The sequence below is a fragment of the Neoarius graeffei genome, chromosome 24 (assembly GCF_027579695.1).
Source record: "Neoarius graeffei isolate fNeoGra1 chromosome 24, fNeoGra1.pri, whole genome shotgun sequence".
NCBI classification, from domain to species: Eukaryota; Metazoa; Chordata; class Actinopteri; order Siluriformes; family Ariidae; genus Neoarius; species Neoarius graeffei.
The window spans coordinates 58,001,426-58,019,570 of NC_083592.1; the positions used below are offsets into that span (position 1 = coordinate 58,001,426).

An 18,145-nucleotide genomic window follows, 5' to 3' on the forward strand; every position below is an offset into this window, starting at 1 on the left:
CTATGGTTACTAACAACAAGTTTGACAGGCATATTGGGGTTGGGGTTGGTTTGCTGGCAGCTTTGTCCCCCCCAGTTTTTTGTCCCTCACAGTTCAAAACACGTATCTGCGTCCCTGCGCATGACATCAATGCGAGGGACGCTTCGGGCTGTGAAGGTTCTGAATCTTCTCAATGGAAGGACGCAGAGGTTAGGGAGCTGATTTCCATTTGGGGGGATGCAGCTATTCAAGCTAGATTGGATGGGTCATACCGCAACCGGGCGGTTTTACTTCCGTAAACACTGGCCATGCTCACTGCGTGTGACGTCGTCGTATCCTGCAATGCGCATGCGGAACACTTTTAGGTCGCTTTTCGTTCATACTGAGGATCACATACAAGTCGCATATATTTGTTAATGTGAACGACCTCACAAAAAAATCGGAATTGAGCATTAAGCCTTGCAGTGTGAACGTAGCGTTACTGTAGAGCGGATAAACTCAGGCCATTGAATGACAGTTTTTTGTTTTTTTTTTTTTAATCTCACCTCGGGAGAAGTGGGTGGACGGCGTACCCCCGCGTACCACGCCCACTACACCCCTGTGTATGAGTTTGGTATGAGAGTATGGCGTGAGTGAGTGTATGAATCTATGCACCAGAAGGAGTAGCACTTTAAATTTCGTTGTGACAATGTCTTACAATGACAAATCAGTGATTCTGGTTCTGATTCTGGCCCTCAGACACAATTGAGGCCAAATGGAGGCTTTTATTTTGATACAACAATGGGCAGCGCGTGGAGAACGTCACTGTCAACAGCACGCGCCGGTGGTTGTCATGGCAACGTCAAACTTCCCAGTCTCAGCTGTTTTAGCCGCTGGAGCTAACGAACTACACGCGCTCGTGCCTTGGAAAAGCAAAAAAGGCGCGAAAACAGAAGCAGTTGGAGTGTTTCTGAGGCTGAGAGGAAGATGGCGTTGGGCGACCCGCGGCTGCAGTGGCTCCGGGACCGAGTTTATGCGGCTTTTTACCTGCTGCCCGAGCCCGACTGCTTCGAGGAGCTGCTGAGGCGCGGAGGCGGAGAAGAGGAGCGGAAAATCCTCGAGTTCTTCAGCCAGGTCACTGAGGAGAGAGTCACTTCAGCGCTGCTCTTCTTTCAGAGAATATGGGCGGAGCAAGTGGAAGTGACGATCCCTACAGGTACACACAGGCACTTCAACACTTTATTCACTCCTTCACGTTATTAAATGCCTCAAAACACATTTTTCATCGTTATTATTGTCTCATAATGAAGATCGCCTTCAGAAAATATCGCTGTACTTCATTATAATATCCAAAACCGAGATGACGTATGCAAATGACGCACAAGCTCATTGAATATGCAGAAACTAATTTGCATATCGAAAGGCTTGGCATGTCTCGTGTCACCTAATGCTAATCGCCAGGTTTAATTACTACAGAACTATTGAGTACAACAAAAGTGTGTATTTTGCATAATATATGGATCAACTGCAACTGAAGTTTCCTTTTTCCATCCTGTGGAGACACGAACCGGCTCAAATGATTCACTCCGGTATCTCTGCGCGCTTATTGGTTCAGAATCTGAATCAGAATCGGGTTTATGACCGAGTCAGTTGTCACAGACAGGGAATTTGCTTTGGTGGTTGGTGCTTGAACATCTCATCTCATCTCATTATCTGTAGCCGCTTTATCCTTCTACAGGGTCGCAGGCGAGCTGGATCCTATCCCAGCTGACTACGGGCGAAAGGCGGGGTTCACCCTGGACAAGTCGCCAGGTCATCACAGGGCTGACACATAGACACAGACAACCATTCACACTCACATTCACACCTACGGTCAATTTAGAGTCACCAGTTAACCTAACCTGCATGTCTTTGGACTGTGGGGGAAACCGGAGCACCCGGAGGAAACCCACACGGACACGGGGAGAACATGCAAACTCCGCACAGAAAGGCCCTCGCCGGCCACGGGGCTCGAACCCGGACCTTCTTGCTGTGAGGCGACAGCGCTAACCACTACACCACCGTGCCGCTGGTGCTTGAACAGTTAAGAACAAATAATTTAAAATAGACAAAAGTAGTTATACAATATAAATAGAATTACAAATAAGTAGGAATCTAAAATACACAAATTTGAAAAGTGGACCTCTTTGTGTGGGTTGTTTTGAAGTCTAAGCTGTGCAGTATGACCCAGAATGTGCAAAAACAGGCCACAGGATGAAGATGAAGAAGAAAATATGTGCAATGGGTTTAATCAATAAATAGCTAGCGAAGCTGAACAGTGTGTCGGCACGGTGGTGTAGTGGTTAGCGCTGTCGCCTCACAGCAAGAAGGTCCGGGTTCGAGCCCCGTGGCCGGCGAGGGCCTTTCTGTGCGGAGTTTGCATGTTCTCCCCGTGTCCGCGTGGGTTTCCTCCGGGTGCTCCGGTTTCCCCCACAGTCCAAAGACATGCAGGTTAGGTTAACTGGTGACTCTAAATTGAGCGTAGGTGTGAATGTGAGTGTGAATGGTTGTCTGTGTCTATGTGTCAGCCCTGTGATGACCTGGCGACTTGTCCAGGGTGTACCCCGCCTTTCGCCCGTAGTCAGCTGGGATAGGCTCCAGCTCGCCTGCGACCCTGTAGAACAGGATAAAGCGGCTACAGATAATGAGATGAGATGAGATGAATGAGCTGAACAGTGTGTCCCAGAATGTGCAATCAAAGTTCACAGAATGAAGATGCATGACGACCATGAAATGTGCAAAATCGCAGTTCAGAGACGAAGTGCATTAATAATACAGATTGAAAGTGTGAATTTAGAGTCAGTGGGGTCTCAGGTCTTATTGATGAGGCAGCTGCAGTGGGGAAAAAGTTGGCCTCATGGCGTGAGGTTTTGGTTCTAATGGACCGCAACCTTCTACCAGAAGGAAGTGACTCAGAAAGTTTGTGTCTGGGGTCCGAGGGGTTGGCCATGATCCTTTCTGCTCTCCTCAGGGTCCTGGACTCGTACGTTACTCAGACTTTAGTTTGTGTGAAGAGATATTTACATTATGAGGAAAGCCTAAGAAACCAAAAATGGTAGGATGAAAGAATGCATGCCATTAAAAATGATCTACAAAACAATTGTTTATTAAAAGGTCCCATTTTATACACCTTTAAACCAATCAAAAAACAAGACACTAATGTTGCCCAAGTGCTGTCCAGAAACAGTGCAGCATACAGAGTGAAGTGTTGAGAAGATCATCCCAGTGAATTCTTGCTTGAGTACTGCTGACTGATCAGAGCGACTACAGAGAAACTGCCGATATTTAGGTTTAAAAACAAGCACTACTTGGACATATATTTTGCCCTCCTTTCCTTCTGGCCTGCAAATTTCTCAGTGATTTTCTGGTTAAAGTCAATCATCTCAGTAACCAGTCTCTCTTCCATTAATGGCATGGCCAATGCCAATCATCTAACCCTCATCTAACTCTTCAGCAGTGCTAAACCTGCCAAAGAAACTTAGCTTCAAACAGTTGTCAAGATGGCTGAAGCTAGTTTCGTGCCATTTGCACTTTTCACAAAGGTGTTTCAGGTCCTTAAAGGTGTCCACAACTTTTCGGTGCTGACATTTTGGGAAAGCAAACAGGGAAAGCAGTAAAAGGCATTACTCACATCCCATCCAGGTTGCTAGCTCCATTTGTCATAACAGGAGTGGGAGGAGCCTCGAGTGTAAGCCTGCCCCTGATCGCCTGCCTCCTGCTTAATGTTTAAACTGGGCTGGTCCAGTCCAAGCTCCGTTATTCTCTTTTTTCTTCTAGTATACGACATGTAAAAGGATGCTTCTGTAAAGAAATAACAGAATTTTCTTTCTTCACGGGGCCACTTGAACTTGCCATCTTGTGAAAGCTCCAGTCTCACGAGCAGCAGTGAGTGACAGCTGTGAATATGAAGGTCCAGAGAAAACTATCCAATCACGTGGAAAAAAAACCCTTAAAAACAATTCCAGTTGGCTGCTAATAAAAGAAGGTGTGTCCAGGGAGCACTTTGTTCCGCCCCCGGGCCAAATCTTGAATCCGCCAATTAAAACACAGCCCCGAGTCCCCTGATCTCCAAAAGTTTGTGCAGCCACATGCACACTCATTCGGCAGTGCCCCAGCAGACGGAAGTATACAGGAAGTGGTTTATGGTTAATATCACGTAGTCTTTCTCATCTGGATAATTGGTAGGGGGGCGGCGCCCCAGTGCCCTGTATTGACCAGCTGCCACTGGTCACCCTTATGTTCATGAGCTCTTCTCGGCTGAAAGAGATTCGAGTATCGCAGTAATGAACTGAGTTCTAGTTTGTTTGTTTCAACAGAAAAGCCAAAAGAATCTCCAGCTCCTAAAGATGATGAAGCCAAAGAGAATCAGCCTTCATCTCCTGTTCCTCCAATCGAAACTCCTATCTCAGAGAGAGAGAAATCTCCCACAGAGAATTAAAACATATGATGAGCAAAATAGCCGTAAAAGCTTTTCAAAGAATTTTCAAATAATGTAACTTTTTTTTTTTTTTTTTTTTAGCTAAAAGTAGCTTTTAAAGGGTCCATTTCAGTCTCGGAGGACTTTTGGAACAACCAGAGGTTAAAGCACCAAATCACAAACATCATTTGCAGGCAGTTTAGTGCCAAAATCTTTACACATTACAGTTTTCACAGTTTTTTTTCTTCAGATGCTGCTGCACTATTTACTTTTTTTTTAAATTTTTGCTACTTCTGCTTTCCGGGTGGCACGGTGGTGTAGTGGTTAGCGCTGTCGCCTCACAGCAAGAAGGTCCGGGTTCGAGCCCCGTGGCCGGCGAGGGCCTTTCTGTGCGGAGTTTGTATGTTCTCCCCGTGTCCACGTGGGTTTCCTCCGGGTGCTCCGGTTTCCCCCACAGTCCAAAGACATGCAGGTTAGGTTAACTGGTGACTCTAAATTGACCGTAGGTGTGAATGTGAGTGTGAATGGTTGTCTGTGTCTATGTGTCAGCCCTGTGATGACCTGGCGACTTGCCCAGGGTGTACCCCGCCTTTCGCCCGTAGTCAGCTGGGATAGGCTCCAGCTTGTCTGCAACCCTGTAGAACAGGATAAAGCGGCTAGAGATAATGAGATGAATGAGATGAGATGAGACTTTTGCTTTCCATTAACCCAAAACTTTATTGTGAGGGAATGCAAAAGTAGCTCGCGAAAAAAATCCCCACCATGACCCTTAGGGGGCTCTGTAGGACGGAGCCTCCTAAGGGTCGTGGTGTGGATTTTTTTTCAAGGTACTTTTGCATGCCCTTGCAATAATTTTGCATTCACGCTAACCCTAATACAATTATTGCAGTCTATGCAAAAGTATTGAAATTAAATGCTATACATAATGAAATATTTAATAATTCATATCATTGGAAAAATAGTCTTATACATGGGTCTGGCAGGGTCACAGTCTGATTTTGTCCAAAGTGCTGTTACTATTACTATAGAAACAATAACACTAGAACAAGCACATTAATATAAACCTGTGATTTGCAGCTACACTACTGTCACAGAAAAAAAAATCTTATCGAGAGAGAAACCTAGACCAGTTAATTAGCCAATGGAAGCTAGGACTCTAGGATAATAAATGAGTTAAGAGATGAATAAGCTACACAAGGTTGTAGATTGTCTGTAATCAGAGAGCAGTTACAGTACAATATTTTCTAAGATTGTTTTTTGTTTTGTTTTGTTTCTCCACCTTTCTCTGCCTGATTGAAGAGAAAACAAATGGGCAAATATCACCTGAAGGCCTCAGCAGGAATGAACAGTGCTCTACGGAGGAACCTTCCACCGAGGGAACCTTCAAACCAGTGAGAGAGGACAAGCTTCCTCTGACTGTAATAATCACTAACAGCTTTATTTTCTGCTTTTGTGCTCTGTGTCATGTTTAATAGCACAATAAATTGTCTGCTATAAAACATTACACACATTAAATGCATTGTGTTTACTGTTATTATCTCTCTCTCTCTCTCTCTCTGGCCCCTAGAAGCCAATCAGAGCCAGGCTGTGGACAGAACAATAGTTACTGTTTAAGCACAGCAGCTAAAAAAATATCGAGTCTTAAACCGTTCATATCACACTGAAGTCCTTCTTCCATCCAGTCTGGGGCTTTGTGCAGTCACAGACTTCTAGTGAACATTATACTGTACTTTGTGCACCCAGAGGATTCTTATCCAGCATGGGGCTTTGGGTAGTCCGGGCTGTTTTCTGTCTAGTCTGGGGCTTTGTGCAGTCGGGGCCTTTACTATCTTTGGGTAATCAGGTGTTTCTTTTCTCCAGCCCAAAGCTTTATGTAGTCAGGTGCGTTTTCTGTTCTGTCTGGGGATTTGTTCAGTCAGAGACGTCTTCTGTCCATCATGAGGCTTTAGGGCAGTTGGGAACTTCTTCCATCCAGTCTGGGGCTTTGTGCAATCAGAGATATCTTCTACCTAGCATGGGGCATTGGGCAGAAAGGGGCGTTTTCTGTCCAGTGTGGAGCTTTGAGCAGTTTGGGGCTTCTTCTGTCCAGCTTTGGGCATTGAAGCAGTCATGTTAATGCCATCGGTCCACTGACACAATGTCATGGCTGAGTGATTATATCCTGTGTAAAGCGGGCAGTTTTCCACTGTGCCATTCCTTTAATATCTCCATCACTATATCTAACAATCTGTATTTTATTTTTTTTAATATCAGCCATTTTAGCGTGTTTGTCTTTGCTCGTCTGTCACTCAGTGAATCTCATGTTGTTTCTTATTGTATCAGAGAGCTGAGATCCAGACTGTGTACCGCGTGGAGCTGCATGTAGCAGTGAACAACATCCCAGAGAGGTTCATGAAGTCCAATGTGTTGTACTTCCTGCGGAACACGAATGGTCAGTGATGATAATTATTTGAAAACATACATTCTGTTTCTGGTGGTTCTGAAAAATAGAACATGCAGTCTTGGAATTTAGTGCTGTTTGTGTTTTTCAGAGACGATCCCTAAGCCAGTGGATATAAACGAGGCGAATGAGCTCATGCCCAGGCAGCTGGAGATCGGCATGCTGAACGGCCATCCACTCAGGATGTGCAAGAATGTCCTCCAGCATGTGAGTGACCGGATCAAATAAATAAACAAACAAACAAATAAATAAATCTGTTTAATGTTAAAAATCTTCACTTGTTCACTTGACTCTGCCTAAAAGTTAATTTGCACATTCCCTCTGATCAAAAAGTGTAATCCATCAGGAATACGTTTGCGTTCCTTGAAGTATTGTGACAGTTGTTGCTCATAAGTAAGAGAAGTGAATAGCTACCAGTTTAACCAACGTCATGTCAATTTTTAATACAGGCTTGTTCTTTCGCTCTTCTTTTATTAAATTGTTTATATACAAATTATGTTATTGAGAGACCAGTCATGTGATTTGATGATTTACGCAGATTAAATCATGCTAAACTAGTAACTGTACACTCCTATCATTTGTTCACATGTTTATTAGAATGTGCAAAGCTAAAGAGGCAAAGAATACTTTATTTATTTTGGGGCAAATTGTCTCTTTAAATAATACAGTAATGAAGGGACTGAAATTTACTTTTGCTTCCTAGATAAAATAATTTTTATTCGCTTGCCACTTGTGAAATTTACATGGAAAGCATGGAGCTTTGGGCAGTCGGGGCTTCTTTCATCCATCTTGGAACTTTGGGCAGTCAAGAGCTTTTGATAGCAAGGGGCTTTGGGGAGGCAGAGGAAGGAAGGGGCTTTGGGGAGGCAGAGGAAGGAAGGGGCTTTGGGGAGACAGAGGAAGGAAGGGGCTTTGGGTAGACAGAGGAAGGAAGGGGCTTTGGGTAGACAGAGGAAGGAAGGGGCTTTGGGTAGACAGAGGAAGGAAGGGGCTTTGGGTAGACAGAGGAAGTAAGGGGCTTTGGGTAGACAGAGGAAGGAAGGGGTTTTGGGGAGACAGAGGAAGTAAGGGGCTTTGGGTAGACAGAGGAAGTAAGGGGCTTTGGGTAGACCAAGGAAGGAAGGGGCTTTGGGTAGACACAGGAAGTAAGGGGCTTTGGGTAGACAGAGGAAGTAAGGGGCTTTGGGGAGACAGAGGAAGTAAGGGGCTTTGGGGAGACAGAGGAAGGGGCTTTGGGTAGACAGAGGAAGTAAGGGGCTTTGGGGAGACAGAGGAAGTAAGGGGCTTTGGGTAGACAGAGGAAGTAAGGGGCTTTGGGGAGACAGAGGAAGTAAGGGGCTTTGGGGAGACAGAGGAAGGGGCTTTGGGTAGACAGAGGAAGTAAGGGGCTTTGGGGAGACAGAGGAAGTAAGGGGCTTTGGGTAGACAGAGGAAGTAAGGGGCTTTGGGTAGACAGAGAAAGGAAGGGGTTTTGGGGAGACAGGAAGTAAGGGGCTTTGGGGAGACAGAGAAAGGAAGGGGCTTTGGGGAGACAGAGGAAGGAAGGGGCTTTGAGTAGACAGAGGAAGTAAGGGGCTTTGAGTAGACAGAGGAAGGAAGGGGCTTTGGGGAGGCAGAGGAAGGAAGGGGCTTTGGGTAGACACAGGAAGTAAGGGGCTTTGGGTAGACAGAGGAAGTAAGGGGCTTAGGGGAGACAGAGGAAGTAAGGGGCTTTGGGGAGATAGAGGAAGGGGCTTTGGGGAGACAGAGGAAGTAAGGGGCTTTGGGTAGACAGAGAGAGGAAGGGGCTTTGGGGAGACAGAGGAAGTAAGGGGCTTTGGGTAGACAGAGGAAGGAAGGGGCTTTGGGTAGACAGAGGAAGTAAGGGGCTTTGGGTAGACAGAGGAAGTAAGGGGCTTTGGGGAGACAGAGGAAATAAGGGGCTTTGGGGAGGCAGAGGAAGGAAGGAGTTTTGGGGAGACAGAGGAAGGAAGGGGCTTTGGGGAGACAGAGGAAGGGGCTTTGGGTAGACAGAGGAAGGAAGGGGCTTTGGGTAGACAGAGGAAGGAAGGGGTTTTGGGGAGACAGAGGAAGTAAGGGGCTTTGGGTAGACAGAGGAAGTAAGGGGCTTTGGGTAGACCGAGGAAGGAAGGGGCTTTGGGTAGACACAGGAAGTAAGGGGCTTTGGGTAGACAGAGGAAGTAAGGGGCTTTGGGGAGACAGAGGAAGTAAGGGGCTTTGGGGAGACAGAGGAAGGGGCTTTGGGTAGACAGAGGAAGTAAGGGGCTTTGGGGAGACAGAGGAAGTAAGGGGCTTTGGGTAGACAGAGGAAGTAAGGGGCTTTGGGTAGACAGAGGAAGTAAGGGGCTTTGGGGAGACAGAGGAAGTAAGGGGCTTTGGGGAGACAGAGGAAGGGGCTTTGGGTAGACAGAGGAAGTAAGGGGCTTTGGGGAGACAGAGGAGGTAAGGGGCTTTGGGGAGACAGAGGAAGTAAGGGGCTTTGGGGAGACACAGGAAGTAAGGGGCTTTGGGTAGACAGAGGAAGTAAGGGGCTTTGGGGAGACAGAGGAAGTAAGGGGCTTTGGGGAGACAGAGGAAGGGGCTTTGGGTAGACAGAGGAAGTAAGGGGCTTTGGGTAGACACAGGAAGTAAGGGGCTTTGGGTAGACAGAGGAAGTAAGGGGCTTTGGGTAGACAGAGGAAGGAAGGGGCTTTGGGGAGACAGAGGAAGGAAGGGGCTTTGGGGAGACAGAGGAAGTAAGGGGCTTTGGGGAGACAGAGGAAGTAAGGGGCTTTGGGGAGACAGAGGAAGTAAGGGGCTTTGGGTAGACAGAGGAAGGAAGGAGCTTTGGGTAGACAGAGGAAGTAAGGGGCTTTGGGTAGACAGAGGAAGTAAGGGGCTTTGGGTAGACAGAGGAAGTAAGGGGCTTTGGGGAGACAGAGGAAGGAAGGGGCTTTGAGTAGACAGAGGAAGTAAGGGGCTTTGGGTAGACAGAGAAAGGAAGGGGTTTTGGGGAGACAGGAAGTAAGGGGCTTTGGGGAGACAGAGAAAGGAAGGGGCTTTGGGGAGACAGAGGAAGGAAGGGGCTTTGAGTAGACAGAGGAAGTAAGGGGCTTTGAGTAGACAGAGGAAGGAAGGGGCTTTGGGGAGGCAGAGGAAGGAAGGGGCTTTGGGTAGACACAGGAAGTAAGGGGCTTTGGGTAGACAGAGGAAGTAAGGGGCTTAGGGGAGACAGAGGAAGTAAGGGGCTTTGGGGAGATAGAGGAAGGGGCTTTGGGGAGACAGAGGAAGTAAGGGGCTTTGGGTAGACAGAGAGAGGAAGGGGCTTTGGGGAGACAGAGGAAGTAAGGGGCTTTGGGTAGACAGAGGAAGTAAGGGGCTTTGGGTAGACAGAGGAAGTAAGGGGCTTTGGGTAGACAGAGGAAGGAAGGGGCTTTGGGGAGACAGAGGAAATAAGGGGCTTTGGGGAGGCAGAGGAAGGAAGGAGTTTTGGGGAGACAGAGGAAGGAAGGGGCTTTGGGGAGACAGAGGAAGGAAGGGGCTTTGGGGAGACAGAGGAAGGAAGGGGCTTTGGGTAGACAGAGGAAGTAAGGGGCTTTGGGTAGACAGAGGAAGGAAGGGGCTTTGGGGAGACAGAGGAAGGAAGGGGCTTTGGGGAGACAGAGGAAGGAAGGGGCTTTGGGGAGACAGAGGAAGGAAGGGGCTTTGGGGAGACAGAGGAAGGAAGGGGCTTTGGGGAGACAGAGAAAGTAAGGGGCTTTGGGTAGACAGAGGAAGGAAGGGGCTTTGGGTAGACCGAGGAAGGAAGGGGCTTTGGGGGGACAGAGGAAGGAAGGGGCTTTGGGTAGACCGAGGAAGGAAGGGGCTTTGGGGAGACAGAGAGAGGAAGGGGCTTTGGGGAGACAGAGGAAGTAAGGGGCTTTGGGTAGACAGAGGAAGGAAGGGGCTTTGGGTAGACAGAGGAAGTAAGGGGCTTTGGGTAGACAGAGGAAGGAAGGGGCTTTGGGGAGACAGAGGAAATAAGGGGCTTTGGGGAGGCAGAGGAAGGAAGGAGTTTTGGGGAGACAGAGGAAGGAAGGGGCTTTGGGGAGACAGAGGAAGGGGCTTTGGGTAGACAGAGGAAGGAAGGGGCTTTGGGTAGACAGAGGAAGTAAGGGGCTTTGGGTAGACAGAGGAAGGAAGGGGCTTTGGGGAGACAGAGGAAGGAAGGGGCTTTGGGGAGACAGAGGAAGGAAGGGGCTTTGGGGAGACAGAGGAAGGAAGGGGCTTTGGGGAGACAGAGGAAGGAAGGGGCTTTGGGGAGACAGAGAAAGTAAGGGGCTTTGGGTAGACAGAGGAAGGAAGGGGCTTTGGGTAGACCGAGGAAGGAAGGGGCTTTGGGGGAACAGAGGAAGGAAGGGGCTTTGGGTAGACCGAGGAAGGAAGGGGCTTTGGGTAGACAGAGGAAGGAAGGGGCTTTGGGTAGACAGAGGAAGGAAGGGGCTTTGGGTAGACAGAGGAAGGAAGGGGCTTTGCGTAGACCGAGGAAGGAAGGGGCTTTGGGTAGACAGAGGAAGGAAGGGGCTTTGGGTAGACAGAGGAAGGAAGGGGCTTTGGAGAGTCAGGCATGTTTTCCAATTACATTTCAGTGTTGTGGTTTTGTTCTATCCAACAGGTGTACATGCCACTGCTCTCAGTGGGGCAGATAAAGCTCTCCAGTGAAGACTATCTGGAGGAGGTGCTGAGTTCTGTAGACTCTGATGAGAGCACTGAGCTGAGCACTAAAGAACAGCTGGCACTCACAGAACCCCTCAGCACGGTCCTGATCCGAGACGAATTCCTGAACTACTCTTACAAGTTCATGGGTCTTTTAGACAGAACCCTGCAGGAGCTGCAGTGTGAGTTTAATAAAACTCCATCTGTTACAGTCCTGAGAGCAGGGACACGCATTACTCCATGGATATTTTCATTGTGTTTCATTGACTCTTTAATTCTCCACTGTAGTTGTGAATAAACTACACATCCCCGAGGTGGAACTGGACCAAGACCTGGAGACCCTACTGGCCAATCAGGTGAACATAGAAAGGATGGAGCAGTGTGTAATGAACTGGCAAATCCAAATCACCACCGTCCTCAAGGAGCAGGAAGACAAGAAACCACAGGTCTGCTCTGAAACACGCCAGGAAATAAATAAAATACATAAAATAAAGGGTTAAGCGGAGCAACACATTCATATCAAACACTGCAGATATAATATTTAAATCTATATCTGTGACCATGTTTATTATAATGTTCATTAGTATTTATTACAGTGTTATTAACTCTTTATTACACTGTAAGATACATACTCCTTTTCTCTCGCCTTTCTCTCTTCATGCATTTCTCATATTCACTTATGCTGATTCCTTTTTCCTCCCATCTTTCTTTCTTTTTTCTTTTCCTTCCTGTTTCTCACTTTGTATCTTTCAGTTATTTTCCCTTTAAAAACCTCCTCTGCCTTTCCCACTTTATTTATTTATTTATTTATTTATTTTTCTGTTAAGTTTGCATTTCTTTTTCTTAATTTTGTATTTTCTTTTTCTGTTCATTTTGTAATACTTTTCTTTCTTCTGCTAATTTCGTATTTCTTTCTTTCTTTCTTTCTTTCTTTCTTTCTTTCTTTCTTTCTTTCTTTCTTTCTTAATTTTGTATTTCTTTTTTCTGTTATTTCTTTCTTTCTTTCTTTCTTTCTTTCTTTCTTTCTTTCTTTCTTTCTTTCGTTAATTTTGTATTTCCGTGCTTTCTTTTTTCTGTTAATTTTTTAATTTCTTTCTTTCTTTCTTTCTTTCTTTCTTTCTTTCTTTCTTTCTTGATATGAATGCAGATCTCATTACTGCAATATGTAAGCTGCTATATTAGGATATAGAGTAGAAGACGTAGCTTAATGACACACACACCCACCCCATGTTTAAGTTTTGCTTGTGTCCGATCTCGGTGCTGGTCCCCAGGCCCCTGGTCCGATGGCAGAGTTGGAGCTCTGGCGTGAGCGTTCATCTGAACTGAGTGGTCTGTGGGAACAGCTTGAGCTGCCAGCGGTGAAGAACATCCTGAAGGTGATGAACCAAGCCAACGTGGTCTCCATACAGAACCTGAACGAGACGATATCACAGCTGACATTTTTCCATGTGGAGGCCTTGGAGAACGTGCGCTTCCTCGGCACCATGGAGAGGTACTTTAAGGTGAGTCAGAGGTTCTGATGCAGGAGTGTTGCAGCAGCTCGGGTTTGACTTTTCTGTTCTTGGAAAATGTCTGGATAATAGACGAAATAAATTGGAAATATTGGCTTGTCAGTGTTAAACTGATCTGCTGCATCAGTACTTGGTTGTTTAGTATAATTTGTGAAAAATGTCCTAGAAATGTTGTCAAAAATTATTGCCTAACCCAACCCTAACACTTATAAATGTAAACAAGGGAAAGAAATAGCTGTTTAACTCATCACATCCACATGAAAAATAGACAGTTACACATTTTAGATGTCTATAAACAGCTAAAAATATGGTGAATTTTTCAGTACTTTCAGTAGCTCTTATTTAAATTAGCAAACACTATATTATTAGACCTATAGATGAGTCAAGTTACGCATGCTCATTTTACACGAGTTTAGAGTTAAAACACACAAACTCGCAGTGTGAGCTATTGATTATGTTACCAGTGGGAAAAATTAATTACCAATCCTTAAAAAATTTCGAGGATTTTAGTATATAACACATAAAGTTGAAGAGATTTATTCAGTAACAAGAAACAATTACAAATACAGAAATTTATATCCTCAGTATATCTTCCTGTATTTGTTTTTTACAGAGCCACAGAGATAACATTAATGTTATTTTTTAATCAGACCAGAAAATAAATTATTAGATTGAAGGTGATTGTTCTGTTTTGACGACAAGAAAGCCACTAATCAAGGAACATAATTCTGAACTTTGAGCTCCGTTCACAGTGCCAAAAATTAACTAGGTCACATTCATTTTTTCCGAATTCTTTTAACAAGCTGCTCTGAATCCAAAGTGGAATTTTTGATCAGCAATTAAAATATCAGATTTCAGTAGGCTGCATTAGCATCACACTCCATTAGAAAAGTCTTGGAGTCTACTTTATTGACACAGACAAATTGGCAGTGCATTGGGAATGGGATGGTGTAAAGCATGTTATCTTAATGAGTCTAATGTCTGAGTAGTTGGATTGGGTTTATAAAGAGGGTCTGTTACAACATAACTAATCACTGGGTGTTCAGTACTCCTGCATTAACTGCGTTATGTGTTTATATTTCACACCAGAACCTGGCTACAGCAGTGAACTTCAGAATCATCCTGGACACCATTGGACCACTGATGAGGGGTCTGAGAATGATATGGATCATTTCCAGCCATTACAACACGGACACTCGCATGATGGCCTTGATGGACCGCATCGTCTGGGAGCTGTGTGAGCGCGTCACGTGCATCATCGACATCCGTACACTTTTCAAGTGAGCTGGCATGATTACACGGAACGCTAAATAAGTTTTGTTTAAATGCAAGTCAGATTGAAAGATCATGCTACAACCTCTTTAAACTCGTCTCGTCTCGTCGTCTTCTTCCGCTTATCCAGGACCGGGTCGCGGAGGCAGCAGTCTAAGCATGGAAGCCCAAACTTCCCTTTCCCCAGACACCTCGGCCAGCTCCTCGGGAAGAACACCGAGGCGTTCCCAGGCCAGCCGAGAGACATAGTCCCTCCAGCATGTCCTGGGTCTTCCCCGGGGCCTCCTCCCGGGGGGACATGCCTGGAACACCTCCCCAGGGAGGCGTCCAGGAGGCATCCGAAAAAGATGCCCGAGCCACCTCAGCTGGTTCCTCTCGATGTGGAGGAGCAGCGGCTCTACTCCGAGCTCCTCCCGAGTGACTGTGCTTCTCACCCTATCTCTAAGGGAGCGCCCAGCCACCCTGCGAAGGAAACTCATTTCAGCCGCTTGTATCCGCGATCTTGTTCTTTCTGTCATTACCCAAAGCTCATGACCATAGGTGAGAGTCGGAACGTAGATCGACCGGTAAATTGAGAGCTTCGCCTTTTGGCTCAGCTCCTTCTTCACCACGACGGACCGGTAAAGCGACCGCATCACTGCGGAGGCTGCACCGATCCGCCTGTCGATCTCACGCTCCATCCTTCCCTCACTCGTGAACAAGATCCCGAGATACTTAAACTCCTCCACTTGAGGCAGGACTTCTCCACCAACCTGGAGAGGGCAAGCCACCCTTTTCCGGTCGAGAACCATGGCCTCGGACTTGGAGGTGCTGATTCTCATCCCAGCCGCTTCACACTCGACTGCAAACCGCCCCAGTGCATGCTGAAGTTCCTGGTTTGAAGAAGCCAACAGGACAACATCATCCGCAAAAAGCAGAGATGAAATCCTGTGGTTCCCAAACAGGATTCCTTCCGGCCCCTGGCTGCGCCTAGAAATTCTGTCCATAAAAATTATGAACAGAACCGGTGACAAAGGGCAGCCCTGACGGAGTCCAACATGCACTGGGAACAGGTCTGACTTACTGCCGGCAATGCGAACCAGACTCCTGCTCCGTTCGTACTGGGACTGGACAGCCCTTAGCAAAGAGCCCCGAACCCCATACTCCCGAAGCACCCCCCACAGAATACCACGGGGGACACGGTCGAATGCCTTCTCCAGATCCACAAAGCACATGTGGACTGGTTGGGCAAACTCCCATGAACCCTCGAGCACCCTATGAAGGGTATAGAGCTGGTCCAGTGTTCCGCGACCAGGACGAAAACCGCATTGTTCCTCCTGGATCCGAGGTTCGACTATTGGTCGAATTCTCCTCTCCAGTACCCTGGAGTAAACTTTCCCTGGGAGGCTGAGAAGTGTGATTCCCCTATAATTGGAGCACACTCTCCGGTCCCCTTTCTTAAAAAGAGGGACCACCACCCCAGTCTGCCACTCCAGAGGCACTGTCCCCGACCGCCACGCGATGTTGCAGAGGCGTGTCAACCAAGACAGCCCCACAACATCCAGAGACTTGAGATACTCAGGGCGGATCTCATCCACCCCCGGTGCCTTGCCACCGAGGAGCTTGCAAACCACCTCAGTGACTTCGGCTTGGGTAATGGACGAGTCCACCTCTGAGTCATCAGCCTCAGTCTCCTCAGTGGAAGACATGACGGTGGGATTGAGGAGATCCTCAAAGTATTCCTTCCACCGCCCGACAATGTCCCCAGTCGAGGTCAACAGCTCCCCACCCGCACTGTAAACAGTGTTGGCAGAGTACTGCTTCCCCCTCCTGAGGCGCCGGACGGTTTGCCAGAATTTCTTCGAGGCCGACCGATAGTCCTTCTCCATGGCCTCCCCGAACTCCTCCCAGTTCCGAGTTTTTGCCTCCGCAACTGCCCGAGCTGCAGCACGCCTGGCCTGCCGATACCCGTCGGCTGCCTCAGGAGTCCCGGAGGTCAACATGGCCCGATAGGACTCCTTCTTCAGCTTGACGGCATCCCTTACTTCCGGTGTCCACCACCGGGTTCGGGGATTGCCGCCACGACAGGCACCGGAGACCTTGCGGCCACAGCTCCGAACAGCTACATCCACAATGGAGGTAGAGAACATGGTCCACTCAGACTCAATGTCCCCCGCCTCCCTCGGAAGCTGGGAAAAGCTCTCCCGGAGGTGGGAGTTAAAGACCTCCCCAACAGAGTGCTCGGCCAGACGTTCCCAGCAGACCCTCACCATACGTTTGGGCCTGCCAGGTCTGTCCAGCTTCCTCCTCCGCCAGCGGATCCAACTCACCACCAGGTGGTGATCAATTGACAACTCAGCCCCTCTCTTCACCCGAGTGTCCAAGACATAGGGTCGGAGATCAGATGACACGACTACAAAGTCGATCATCGACCTCCGACCTAAGGTGTCCTGGTGCCACGTGCACTTATGGACACCCCTATGCTCGAACATGGTGTTCGTTATGGACAAACTGTGACTAGCACAGAAGTCCAATAACAAAACACCACTTGGGTTCAGATCGGGGAGGCCATTCCTCCCAACCACGCCCCTCCAGGTGTCACTGTCATTGCCCACGTGAGCATTGAAGTCCCCCAGTAGCACAATGGAGTCCCCAGTCTGAGCACTCCTCAGTACCTCTCCCAGGGACTCCAAGAAGGCTGGATACTCTATACTGCTATTTGGCCCGTAGGCACAAACAACAGCAAGAGCCCTCTCCCCAATCCGAAGGCGCAGAGAGGCGACCCTCTCGTTCACTGGGGTAAACTCCAACACATGGCGGCTGAGCTGGGGAGCTATAAGGAAGCCCACACCAGCCCGCCGCCGCTCACCACGGGCGACTCCAGAGAAGTGGAAAGTCCTCTTTAAACTATTTTCCATTAATTTTTTTAATTATATTTTGGCTTGAATGCATCCATGTTTGCTGATAATTGATCAAATTGATTAGTATTCCATTCAAAAACCCATTGGTGGTGCAAACTTTTTGTTTTGATGTCACAAATTTTAAATACAATAACGTTTGTTTGAGGTTTTTTTTTATTTTCGTGTTTTATGTTCTGGCATTTACATGCATGGGTAACTATTCGTCTACTTCATTCCGTCTACTGTAGAGAAAAGCATAATGTGTCCATGGCCAAAGTTAAAGATGGCAAGCAGGTTCTGGACCAGTGGAAGACCTGCTACTTTGCAGTTCGAGAAGTGATCGAAAAGTCCGGCAGGGAATCGCGCTGGGAGTTCGACCGCCAAAGGCTCTTTGAGAAGACAGACTACATGGCTTCAGTCTGTCAGGACTTGTACGACATCCTGAAGGTTAGATCACCTTGTAATAAACATTAGAATAACTGTTCCTATGTGCTTAACGTGACAGTTCAGTGAAAAATCACTTGTAAGTGACACATTTTCACTTTTACCTCCAGTGTTGATTAGGCATGTGATGTTCACTTCTTTAAGCACAAGGCCGACATAGCTAAGAAGTAAAACTATAGACCACCAGTTTAGTCATCAGTCGGCTTTGTGGAGTCTTTCCGCCCTGAAGACTCAAATTTTACTGAACTGAATCATATTGCATTGAACCTGAATCAAATCATCTACTCGGATCAGGTGTGAATGACTTACGTAACGTTTTTGAATCAGTTATACTACGCATTGAAGAGGGAGAGCCGCATTCCTAGCGATCATATACGCATGCTAATCTGGTAGCTATAAGTTTTCCATGTTTGTTAGCAAACTACAGCTGTAGCTCAAAGGCAGTACAATTTTCAGATGTCATTTTTGTCCAGAGTTCTCAATTTATTTCATTTTTTGACTTTGGCGTGTT

The 18,145-nt window shown here is 47.2% G+C and overlaps 1 protein-coding gene across 1 annotated transcript in view; it reads left to right on the forward strand.

Moving 5' to 3' along the window:
- The first annotated feature begins 945 nt into the window (after positions 1–945).
- dnah10 (dynein axonemal heavy chain 10) overlaps positions 946–18,145 on the forward strand; it is a 111,534-nt gene continuing 94,334 nt past the window's right edge. The window contains exons 1-9 of the mRNA XM_060907535.1: positions 946–1,174; positions 5,714–5,832; positions 6,737–6,845; positions 6,946–7,061; positions 11,488–11,710; positions 11,817–11,974; positions 12,800–13,030; positions 14,129–14,319; positions 17,439–17,637. Of these exons, the coding sequence (XP_060763518.1) occupies positions 946–1,174; positions 5,714–5,832; positions 6,737–6,845; positions 6,946–7,061; positions 11,488–11,710; positions 11,817–11,974; positions 12,800–13,030; positions 14,129–14,319; positions 17,439–17,637 (1,575 nt within the window). The remainder of the gene's footprint in view (positions 1,175–5,713; positions 5,833–6,736; positions 6,846–6,945; positions 7,062–11,487; positions 11,711–11,816; positions 11,975–12,799; positions 13,031–14,128; positions 14,320–17,438; positions 17,638–18,145) is intronic.